Raw genomic sequence first — 12,753 nt, forward strand, 5'->3', positions numbered from 1 at the left:
TACCTTAATTCATATTATAAATTCATTATTATTTCTCAGCGAATTCTATTTGTACCAGTTATTTCATCATCATCATATTAATCCATAGACGCCCACTGGAAGGTATAGGCTTCAACTAAAGATCCCCGCGATCACCGGTCTTGCGTTGCACGAGATGGCTGAAGTAGATTACTTATGTATATGTCATATATTTATTAGTAATATCTGTGGATTCATAAGTTAATAATGTCTCACAAAGAAAACTACCGCGTTATGTATCTAAGATAAATTGTGAACAATTGCGCGCCCTGAGGCCCCGAGTCGTTTATCATCGAAGCGCATTAAACATCGGCGGAATGCACTACACACACACACACACACACACATGTGCGCATAAACATACGCACACAACAACGTGGTTTCGAGCGAACTCGTTAACGGAATTAACCGGAGCGTTCACATGTCAAATCGGAACACTGACCACGCTAAAGACCGCTCCATATTTCCGACACACAGTCGACAAGTCTGAATAGTGATGCCTAAATATTCGCAACCAGTTACATCTCAAGAACATTGTAATGATGACCTGCCACGAACATTTAAATATATTTAAAGACCGCAATTTTTTTAAAAAAGCTTTTAAATAACATATTGTCAGTCATATTGACTTGTTCTTTTCACTAAAGTAAAATTAATAAGTATAGATTGTAATAACGCTGTGTATGTTACAACAGTTCTTAAGTAAATTATAGTTATATAACAATAAGAGGCTTTGATATTTCTGTTATGTAATATACTAGCTACTCCCCGCCCGTTTCACCTGGCACTACCTTATGTTTAATAAAATCTGTTCATAGTAATTTAAAATTATATACCTGCAAAACTTATAATTTGGACATATTCATATTTTAATGAACGTGTCCTCAGTGAAATTTTTGAAATCATTCTTAATTGACGTCTACTCAGGAATACTTTTACTAAATTTTAAATCTCTAAGTATTATGGTTCTAGAGACATCGTGAATACCATCGTATTTATGAATAACGTGAGTACACGGAATAAATCGCTTATATATCTACAATATGAGTAGCAAAGCCTTAATTTACAAACTACTAGTTAGTATTAAAAAAAGTTTGTTTTTTTCACCGGAATGACAAGACGGTCACACGATCCGAACACACGTTAACCGAATAGCTCCTCACAACACATTTGTACTTGTCGCTCACACACCTGAAATGTTATGATCTTAGACCAGAAATTACACTACAATTAGAAAATGTTGTTTAATTTTAGCAATTTCATACTGTATTGAAGGACCTAAAAACGCACAGGAAGACAAAGGCAGATGACTCTCACGCGTACAAATTACCGCCCCGTAGCTGCACATTTTAAAGCAAATTTCACGAGCTGCTAGCAATGCTGGAGTAATTCCAGCCGATGTTATTCAATAACTATCTCCGAGAATTCGTACATTTCGTCCCAAATTCCGTTACATTAGAATCACATATTGGTTATATTTCATGTTCTACTTTTGTAAAGTTTATTCTACAAACTTTGCTTCATATGGAATACTTTTTAAACTTATTTATAAAGCCGAAAGCTTTGGAGTTTCATTTTATTGACATCAGTCAGTTCATGCAAATGTAATTGAACATCTTTATCAAGCGAAGCACTTTATAAAAAATATTCTTAACAAGAACTAATATAAAAAGCAAACAATTTTTACAGGATTATAACGCAGTTGACGATAAACGATTGAACTATTTCTAAAAATATTATAACAGTGATTAAAGTAATTAAAAAGAAATTTTAATGTCTAAAAGCATATACATATTAACAGTGGGTAAACAACATGGAATACATAAACGATGGCCACTGGGGTCTGATGGCTCTGGGGTAAACACAACGGACCCGCAAGCGTAGCGCAGGACGTCCACCCGCAAAATGGAAAGACGTTAAGATCATTTCATCTATGTCACACATGCATTCTGTTTGGAACAACTGAAAAGCATTTATGTGTGTCTATTTATTATTAGTGTAGTTATTTCTTACACAAGTTAAATTACTGTAATTATTGTGTGCAATGAATATATATTATTATTAAACTCACTTTAAGATAGTTTTTAAGCTTTTGTTTATTGAAATAAAACAATAAATTAGAACAGGAAAGCGGCGTTTAGCGTAGTCCGCGATCGCAGTCAAGTCAAGTCGCGTGAAATAATGGTGAGCAAATAAGGCGTCCGGTGGAGGGGCCGATAAGGCGCCGGTGTAAGTTACTAACGGTTGTGCGCGAGGGTCGCCATCTCGATACCTAGTGCCGGATATGCTCGTGGAAATTACGGCCGGCTTCGGTGAACATCCGTGTGTGAGATACTCGTACCGTTGGAATATTGCCAACCCTAAGCATTTCTTAAGAATTAATTTGAATTTGTATGTTTTTTTGCAATTAGTCAATGCATTAAAAATTCCGGCTAGTGCAAATACGAAGTTATAAAAGTAGCAAGTTATTCTATTTTTTAAATTTGTTTATGAAGTATTGCTAAAAAATAACAATGTTACATACAACCACAAAGTAATTAAAAATACAAGACTTTTTGCAATTACAATGACAGGCAACCACTACATGCGCTAAGTTACCAATAAAAAAATATTTATTCTTTCGCTGGACGCTAAAGTTTGAGTCGCCCTCCATATATATGTATATTTATTTCCGATAAAACTATTTTGTCAATATAAAATTTTCGATTACCGAAAATTGCTTAGGTCTATAATTCTTAAACAAGATTGTGATATTACAAAGCCCGTAAGGCGCGCCGGTTGCTTCCAAAATCCGTTCCACGTTTTCAACATGATTGAATTTCTAGTCTGCGAACCGATGTATGTAACAGCGTGCTTTATCTATGTGCACTGGTGTACTCACTGTGCCCGTTTGATACACGCTATTTGTACACACATTTGATTCTACTATTTGGACTCGATGGTGTCTTGATATCGTAGAATTCTCTAACAATTTATTATATAAAGTTAATAAATAACTATGTTTGTATAAGTACTGCGTTAATATTATATTTATTGCTTAGTATTTATGGGACAAGACTGCTCTCAGAAGCTGGTAAACAGACTGTAAAGTTTCAGTGCGGATTGATGTAAATCATACACTACATTGTATAATACGTAACTACTAAGCATTCCATGTATTCGCCGTGCGGACGACGGATCTATTACGTAATAGAGAGAATCGGTAACTTGCAATGCTTTGGCGTTTGCCTTCAGCGACACACTCCTCTCTCTGCCTAATAAAATTTTAAATAAGTCTACCAACCGTAGTTTGTAATTCCGTTCTATAAATTACCTGTAATTTGCTATTAAAAGGCTTAAAAATACTGGCAAGAGACCAGCGAAATGACAAGTCAAAGGGCAAATGGGGTGACTGCATAACACATAGTACTATTATAGGGTTCTGCACAGAACTGTATACTTTGACAACAGAGCGGCAAGCGTTGGATAAGACATCCACCCGTCAGGTGGATAGGCGTTAAGATCATTGATATACGCTGGATGCTGGCCGCTTTCTACAGGTCTTCTTAGAAATCTATAAGAAAAGCACTGGATGTGACGGAAATGAATGATAATAATGATAGTACTCAGTCATGCTTGATAACCTAAATCGACTGTTGTAGAAACACTGGTAAACATAAGGATCGTAAAAAATATGTATTGCGATTGAAGACCAGTCAGTTTAGGAGGATAACGAGCGAGCCGCAGTTTCCCCGGAGCCTATTTGTAGACCACTGGCCGAACACTAAAAGGATTAGCGATCCGACCGGTTAAAAGCCTTGACCCTTTTAAATTATCAATTGGCGACTTGAGTTTTAGAATGTGAACTTTTCGCTCTCTATTTGCAGTAATTCTGTATCAAATTAAAAATTATTTAGTAATACACCATATTATTTAAGTAGAAATATAAGTAAATATAAACCAAAACGTTATTCACACATGTTGCAGCTTTAGATCGTTACATAATAAGCGATATTTTGGTTATGAATACAAATTTAATTTTCATTTGAGCTACAACATGTAAGAGGAACAATAACTTGAACTTGTCGATGCATCGTATTATTATCGCCAAACATAAATATAGTTATTCATTCAGAGGTCGAAAATAAATTTAATGTGAATTATCTTTACGTCTTCCAAAATTTGTTCTTAGTTGTGCTTTGGTGGATACCCTTATGTTAAGAGGGCAATAAAAGAGTTACGTCTCCTACCCGCTAAATCCCGTCGGAATTCTTTGATGCCTTTTGTTATAGCTATGAGAACGCTTTCTCACACTACTGTAGTTTTAACAGCGGTGTAACTAGAATTTATCGCCACGATTGATTAAGCGGGTAGGAGAACGTGGTAAAATTTCCTTCTACGTCAAGGTCTCCGACTGCTTATGAGAGGCTTTGATATTCTTTCTCTTCTCTTTCTCCGAGGCCGTCTGTCTTAGCCATAGTCATGGGAGACGTAATTTATTTGTTCATCGTAATGTAAGCTGACCAAACCTGAACCTTAAGCCATTCATTCTACCCTGTACAACAAGTCTCTACAGCGCCGTCAATTACTTCACATTCTACTGCACTCACAGATATAATTGTTTGTATCTTTGCATTGCATTTGCTTTATTTAGTACTGCTTTTTGCATTGTTTCCTCAATTCAGAGATTCGTGACCTCAATCAGACAGTTATTTTATTTTTATTTATTACGATGTTCTTACATCTTTGTTAAACCCGCTCATAGGAATACGCCTACTCGATGTCTTTTTGCCATCGACGTTGTAAGTGAAAATGAGTTTTAAGAGGCCGTCGCTAGGTTTTTAACGAAAAACCGAAAATAACACGAAGATAATAATAGAAGATAATATATAAGCCCCAGTTCCATATCGTCGAGAAAGGATTTATTGTACCTGTGCGCTGTCTATGGGACTCGTACTATTGCCGTCAATTACGTACATCGGTATAAAAAATAGGATGTAGTTTATAGAGTTTTTTCTGTTTAGATCAATAGACAGACAGATCTATAGCACAAGTGCAGGTCCAAGATCGCTTTTAATTAAGCACCTCCTCATGCAGCGAATAATCGTAAAGAGGCCGCGATTGCCTCTTAACGCCGTGTCTTACAATTATTTACTCCCGCTGGATATCATTATTACTGGTTTTTATAGCGGTTGCGACTTTACGGCGGCTCCGTACCTGCGTCCGTTACTCTGCGATATTAGTTCGCCCGTCGCTCCAACCTGAAATTCCCTTTAGCTCATTTATAATTTGTCGATCGCTTATACTTTATAGTCCCGCTTTCATCAGATCTCTTCCTTAAAGATAATAGCTTATTGGGGATTTTTTAGGAGTTCAAAATAAATGATATGCATAATTGAAACATACAAACGAAAATACTATTTTCAAAAGTCAAAAACAAATATGATAAATAAATCTTAAATGGCGACCACGAGTCGGCAGATGCAGGGCGGAAAGGCGCCCCATTAGTGGGACCACCGACAAAATGAAAGTCGCGGGAGGTCGCTGGATGCACCAGAAGATAGTTTACCGTAGCCATCTTTGGGGATGCCTATACGTTGCAGTGGGCATCTATCGGCTGATATGATGATGATAAAAGCACAGGTCAGATACAAAGTATAATCTTATCAACCTCTTTGAGTAAAAACTAGTCAGGGTGGCTTTTCTAGCAGCGTACGTCCGAGGGTGGAAATAATGATTATAGAAAAATGATGTAATAAAAATAAAAATTTATTCGAAATTTCCACGATAAAATTAATTAAACGCTCAATATTTAAAAGGATCATAAAAGCGTGGTAGAAATGAAAACCTAACATTGAACTACCTAGTCGAAACGACATTACCTTGCTACTATTTAGGTTTTACACTTTCAGTTTCTTGTGCGCTCCTAAAGGAGATAGGAGAGATAAGAGATATTAAATAAATCTAATATCAATTCTTTGGTAATAATAACTTTATTTTTCAACAGGTCGTCCTTAAAACCCAACCTCAGAGACTATTTTTATCGCTAAACAGTAGAGTGCAAGGATTTTTCTAATAAAACAGTAGCAACGCATTATAGTAGATAAAGTACCACTTAACATCAAACGAACTCCCTACACTCCTTTTTATGACTCTTGCCTAAAGATGCAAATACTGTAGCATGGATTTCATTTTGATACGAAGGCCGTGGAATGAAACACGTACGTACATATATAATCATTGCTCGATATGCACTCTCTACCAGTTTAATAGTATATTGTCGCAATTCTAATCAATCATCGGAAAACCAACAGGACTCGATACAGTGAGCGGGACGTGATGGCCAACGGACTAGGAAAAAATTTAAAAGCGAAACGAGGTCCCTCAAATTATATTAGCTCGGACGGCTTGTTTGTTTTGCTCTGACGGCTTTCCGAATTACTCTAATGGTATCAAACACTTCATTTGAAAACCTGTAATAACAGAAAAGTTTAGATAGCATTGAAATATAAATTAAACTGTAATAACTAACTGGACTTTGTTTAGCTATTAATATCACTTTCTGTGCATCTTCATTAAAAAATAAAATAAGTATTAAAAAACATATAATATAATAATTATAAGTTTTATTTAAACGAATACATAAACAAGTGGCATAAAACATAAAACAAGCAATAATTATAAGGCACGTTAACTAGAAAAAGGTTAATTATTCTTATAATTTAATGCATAATCTTTTGTGACTAATCATGTTTCACTATCGAATTAACGAGATACCAGATCCATAGCAAAGGTTTGCAAGGGGCTTGTAATAACCAAGGAAACGACATTACACTCGTATCCTTAGTTCTTTCGCGTAGAGAATTTCGCTGTCCACATTGAGACAAAAGGCAGAAAAGACGGTTGCCGTCTCACTGCGACGGTGTGCGAAATAGTTTCCATGGCCGTATTCTATACATTACGTCGATACCTATTACGCATTACGTACATAAAATTACTTTGTACTATTTTATAACCGCTCTTTCATTTAGGTAGTAACCTTAGTGGCATAAGTTATCAGATTTTGCATGTTTAAGGCGACAGGGGCGCAGAGAGCCCTAGCCTCAGACCTCGTTTAAATTAGTGATGCTCCAGGGCTTTCGGATGAGTCTCGACTCAGATTGCTATATATATCACTATTTCACCGGATTGGGTGACCGACAAGCGCTTAGGTTGGCGAACCTTCCATAAACACTAGGTTCAAGAGCCCCAACGATATGGGCACGGTTTGGGCATTTACTCTCTTAATACCCTTTATAACCCGTCCTCGTCACAAATTTGAGTATACGAAGACATACCCACCACGTAAAAATAATACATTGTTACGAGATAATCGGCAAAAAAAAACTTCGAGTGTCTTTTTAGACACCTGAAAAAATTGTAGATTCGCTGCGAGCCCCGGCGCTCGCCGCGCATCTAATAACTTACCTTTTGTTATGTTAATGCCCCGTCGAAATTATCCGTTCCGCGTATAATCCCGAAACAAATAAAAAAGTACGCATTGCCACATAAAACCTGGCTTTATTTTCGGCTTCACCTGAAATCTATACCTCCGCCGCTTTTACAGAGATAATAAACTCAAGGAACTTCCACGCAAACAATCCTATTAGGATAAGATTAAAAGTAGAACTTTCTTTTTTCAATTATGAAAAAAGGTTTTCATATTTAAATATATCGAATCTGAGACTTATTGTTGTTTTAATGATAATTTACTGGTAATAGAATATAATTATTTCTCGATCTATATGAGTAATAAATAGATATTCTAAATATCTTTTTCTTTCTGTAGATTTATACAATGGTAATATTCCGTTAAATAAAATTATTACTGTGTTGTATTGTATAGCATGTACCAAGTCCGAACAAAATTAATAAATCGAAAAGAAATATTCATATGTTAGTCTAAAATAAATATGAAATTTGATTGCATCTAAAAGTTTTAAGTCTCAAAGGAGACTCATTAATACGTCTATGTTTAAATCTTAAAGCGGCCATTATTTATTCTAATTTGTCGTACTTATAAGGAAGCCTCCGAGGGGTTACTGAGAATGTGATCCGTCCCCCTAAACCCCCCTGTCCCACCTCTGCTATCACCTTAACCCGCCCGGGCAAATCTGAACAAAATTAAATCGAATTTCTACTCCAACGAGTTAGAGAATCTTGGGGGCCTTTGAGATCGGAATGTCCGTTATTCAAGAGACGATCAAACGGTTCGCCGTGTACATCACAACAATGTGTTAGCTTAGAGCACGAAACGACCATGAACACTGGTATTTTTTATCAATCAATTGAAATGTTTATTATTACTATCCTATAACTTATTTTACAAAACACTTATATTTAAGAAAAATATCAATATTTCTAGTGGTACAAAGTTCAAAATGAACATAGTTTCATTTCAAATAGAAATAAGACAGGCAATAGAAAGTTCCTAATGCACCTACTCATATTAAAATTTTGCATGATCAATGCGTCTAAATTAAGTAAATCAGAATGTAACAGCAAATTTTCGTAAACAAGGAAAATGTGTGCTGAAATTCACACAAATTTACTAATTTTATTTCAATTACACAAAGACTTTTTATATGTTAGATTGTACATGACTCTGTAATATTAGAAAGATATGCTTTGATAAATGTGAATTTTATCATTTCTAGCTATCGCAGCGAGCCTCTTTAACGCCTAACAGATAATAAATGAGAAGATTTCGGATTTTCAAATTTACACAAAATACGTAATTTAAATTTTTACTCAGCCAAACTGATAATTTGACTTTTTTTTTAATGTTAATGTTTTGATAACCCTATTACAGAAGAAATCGAATCCAAACACATATAAATCTATTGATTCAGCTTTTCTGCAGTTTTTAATAGTGTAACTAATACGGCTGCGTTTTTTATGTATTTGAGATTTATTGCTACTTCGTCTACTTATACTTTATTTAAGAAATCATCGTAAAAAAAAACAAGAATCTTTACGAAAACATCGCTCATGACGAATAATAATATACAGATAGTTACATCGGCATAACATTTCGCTTAGCGTTAGACAAACAAAATAGTTTAGCTAAGTTAATCTAAGCGTAGCAAATATTATCTAATCTTAATTAAAGATTATTTCGTTATATGCTATTCACTGCATGATTTTAAAGACCTAATACGACTAATTGAAAGTTTTACATTCATCAAATTAGTGAATTAATAAATAAGATATGTTTTTGCATTTTTATATAATAAACAATTTAATATATAACTATTAATTGCAAATGACAATAATCAACAAGGGTAGAATACACGTAATCGATCGAAACAATTTATAACCACGAATATTTTTTTTTAAATCGATTCATGTTTAAGTGTTTCCAAATTTATTGCCTTTAATTGTCATATTACAGTTTTTATGTGAAGTGTTCGTATAAACAAAGCATTCGACAATCATACTGAAATACCTTTGTTATTACGTATTGCTTATCTAACTTAAATTAGTTCTGTAAACAATGGAAATACAGTGTGTGTAAATATGGAATACTCACATGGTGCAGGGCTGGGTGGCTCTGCATAAATTCCTATGGACTTGCTGGGGTCGTCGAGCAGCGACTGCGCTAGGTGGTAGTCGCCGAGCTTGATTTGAATCTGCTGGCTCACGCGGTCCCTGTTGCCGATGACCTGGAAACGAATTTTCGCTATAAAATGGAGGTTTTTTAAGGTTATAATTTTCTGGTTAAAGTACGACCAAAAGGCAGATAAACTGTTATCCTTGTCCTTTTAATAATGAAATAAATGTTTTATAACGTGTAACTATAGTTGTTACTCAAAGAATTCTAACCTACTTTGGCCACATTATAAGAACTTCCGAAAGTCTAGAAAAGATTATCCAAAATAATAAATATCAAAAGTCCTAAAAAAGACATAAACATTATACATATCATATCGTCTACCATGAAAGGCTTTTGCAAATGAATGTATCCTCAAAGAACTTAACATCAAAAAATGCTATGCCCTATGTATTATTTGTTATTTGCAGAAGTTTGTATAATAACCAGTTTATTACAGAATTCTTCTAAAGATACTAAAGTGGTAATCACCGGACTACAAGTACAGCGTAGGATCTCCACGCACAAGGTGGACAGATCGGAAAATGCTTCTAACCAGTCCTTTAGGAAATCCGTGGGGAAAGTATATATGGGCAATGAGCGTCCTACGGATGAAATGATAATAATAATTATACACGCTAAAACTTACTTTATCTTTTGCATTTGATTACCTTGCACATAATTATAGAAGTCCTCATGTTACATTAACGGGAATAAATCTTTTTTAAATTATTAAGAATGGAAACCTTATCAATGAAGGGGCAGAGCGATCATTTCCCGATAGTTGAACCGTATCCTTACATACCACACTCGGAGACTTGTAGGTAAATGGAATTCAAAATTCTATGTCCTTATCGACCCGTTAGCATTAAGAATTAAAGCTAAAATTTTTCGCCGTTATAAAAACGGCATATTAAACTGTATATCTACGAGGGCGTGGTCTGAAGAACACGTAACGTGACCAGATGTGTGTCATTGTTATGACTGTATTTTTATAATTGCTCTTTCTTTTATTTCATTTGTAGCTTCTGCCTTGACGGACAAAACTTCTACTTGAATGTTTTACCAGTATTATGTTCATACCTCTGCATTTATATAGTATTCATTCGACACTATTTTATACTAGGATTCATAAAGTACACCGTACTAGTTCTAACATTACAAATAAGATATTCATTAGCATCCCAGCCGGACGCGAGTTTGGTCTTTACGTCAAACATTTACGTTTCACGTGATCTATTTACCCGTGTGTTAGTGTAATAACGTGACGTGGACCGTACGTGTGGAAATTAACGTTCACTGACGTAATATGGTAATCAAAATAATTGTTACTCCAGGTTTTAGTAAGAACTTTTAGTTGTTTCAGGCTTATCACTTATCATATTTGACAGTTAATGATTGGTAAGAGTTAAGTTAATTGGTAAGAGTAAGGTTGAATGGGCAATTTATTTAAACTTTTTTTTGTAAAATTATGAAGTAATAAGCCGTTTAACCACGTTTTATTACAATTTTATCGTATAATTCAATAAAGTAGGCGATATAATAAAACGATCGCGATTATAAATAAAAATTTACAGATATTTAAATTTAAAAACATCGGACAACTATTATTTTTAATTGGTCAAGTTACTATGCCTCATACATATTTGTATTTCACATAAGTTTTTTAAAGGAATTTTAATGGATTTTATAAAATTATTGCTAATTTAAAAAAAATAATGAACTCCAACATTCCACACGTTTATAGCAAAAGGACACTTTATAAAAAAAAACATTTATTTCTCTCTTCTACTCACGAACATTCATAGGAAATGGCAAAACGACTTGTTTTTATATCGCTAAACGTCAAAGGCTATTTATATTTCACCTACGTATTAGCCGAGTAATTGGCAATAAACAAGCCGAGCGATTACTGCTGAAACACATTAAAACGTACACGTGTAAGTACTGTGGGTACGTATAGGTCATACAGACAGACGCGCGGCGTCTGGCGGCGTCGGGCGGCCGCTTAATAAAGTCCGCAGGAGAGCCGCGTCCTGACGTTTAATTGGTAGTTTTACGAGGTTGGAGAAACGCTTCGTCTACAGTTTACATGTGTAAAGAACAGGCATTAAGTTCTGTTTTGAATTCCCGTTGATTCTCATCTATAACGATTTTATTTACTGATATTGCTTATATATTTCAAGCTAAATAATTTTATTATGTTTTATTGGGTGGACAGAAAATTAAATTTAGTATGTAATAACTTTCTTTCATTGTATGTGATGTTCCCACAGCGCTTATCTAATCATTTTGGATATCCAATAGCACCGGATGTAAGCGGCCCGCGGCCCGTGTCCAGCGTCTTCCGGCGACCGCAACAAGATTGTCTGTTTACCACGTGAGTTGACGATGCGCTTGCGTGGTCCTCTCCAGGATTTTAAGGCCTCATCAGCAGTCTGTTCTGCGCGCTGTGTAGCCTTCCCGCTGCCACTTCAACTTGCTAATCCGACAAACAGTACTCGCAGAAATCCACGCACTCGGGTATTTGTTTAAATCATTTTGCAATCATATTTAACAGTAAATTTACACAATAATTTCCATATCTCACGGAGATAATTGCAAAACATAAGCACTACTCGGTTCCTTACTGTTATGTCCACAAAATGCAGAGGAATTGATCGCTTGAACAATGCGTGCCAGCATCCCATATTGTATACACATCTATACAATATGGTATGTTGACACTACTAGTAATAATACTACTGTAAATATAATAGTTAAAGTTACAATATCATAAATTACAAGTTTCAATTTGTCTTGCAGTATCACAAAAAAATTTATATATATTTTTAAATAATCTTTATTTGTTATTTGATTTAGTAATTAAATTGTTAATTTTTCTGTATGAAACTGCGACAGGCATGGTACTCACTTTTTATTTTACTTTAAACTAATATAGTTTCTGTAACAGACGATGGAACGTCATAAAATATTATTGTATATTTATTTGGGATACAAATGTAGACGGACGTTTTTAATTTTCGAACGCATCCTACGCATTCGTAGCGCCCGCAAATACCCGCAGCACGCACCCGCGACCTACATCGGTGTTTTGGTAAACAGCTGTCTACACGCATGCACCG

The 12,753-nt window shown here is 35.0% G+C and overlaps 1 protein-coding gene across 1 annotated transcript in view; it reads right to left on the minus strand.

Moving 5' to 3' along the window:
- lilli (lilliputian) overlaps positions 1-12,753 on the minus strand; it is a 113,982-nt gene that overhangs the window by 82,692 nt on the left and 18,537 nt on the right. Inside the window, exon 2 of the mRNA XM_068766849.1 lies at positions 9,569-9,701. Within this exon, the coding sequence (XP_068622950.1) occupies positions 9,569-9,701 (133 nt within the window). The remainder of the gene's footprint in view (positions 1-9,568; positions 9,702-12,753) is intronic.

The sequence above is a fragment of the Battus philenor genome, unplaced genomic scaffold (assembly GCF_028537555.1).
Source record: "Battus philenor isolate CCGP_79_NKW_IND1 unplaced genomic scaffold, ilBatPhil1.0.hap1 SCAF_22, whole genome shotgun sequence".
Classification (NCBI taxonomy): domain Eukaryota; kingdom Metazoa; phylum Arthropoda; class Insecta; order Lepidoptera; family Papilionidae; genus Battus; species Battus philenor.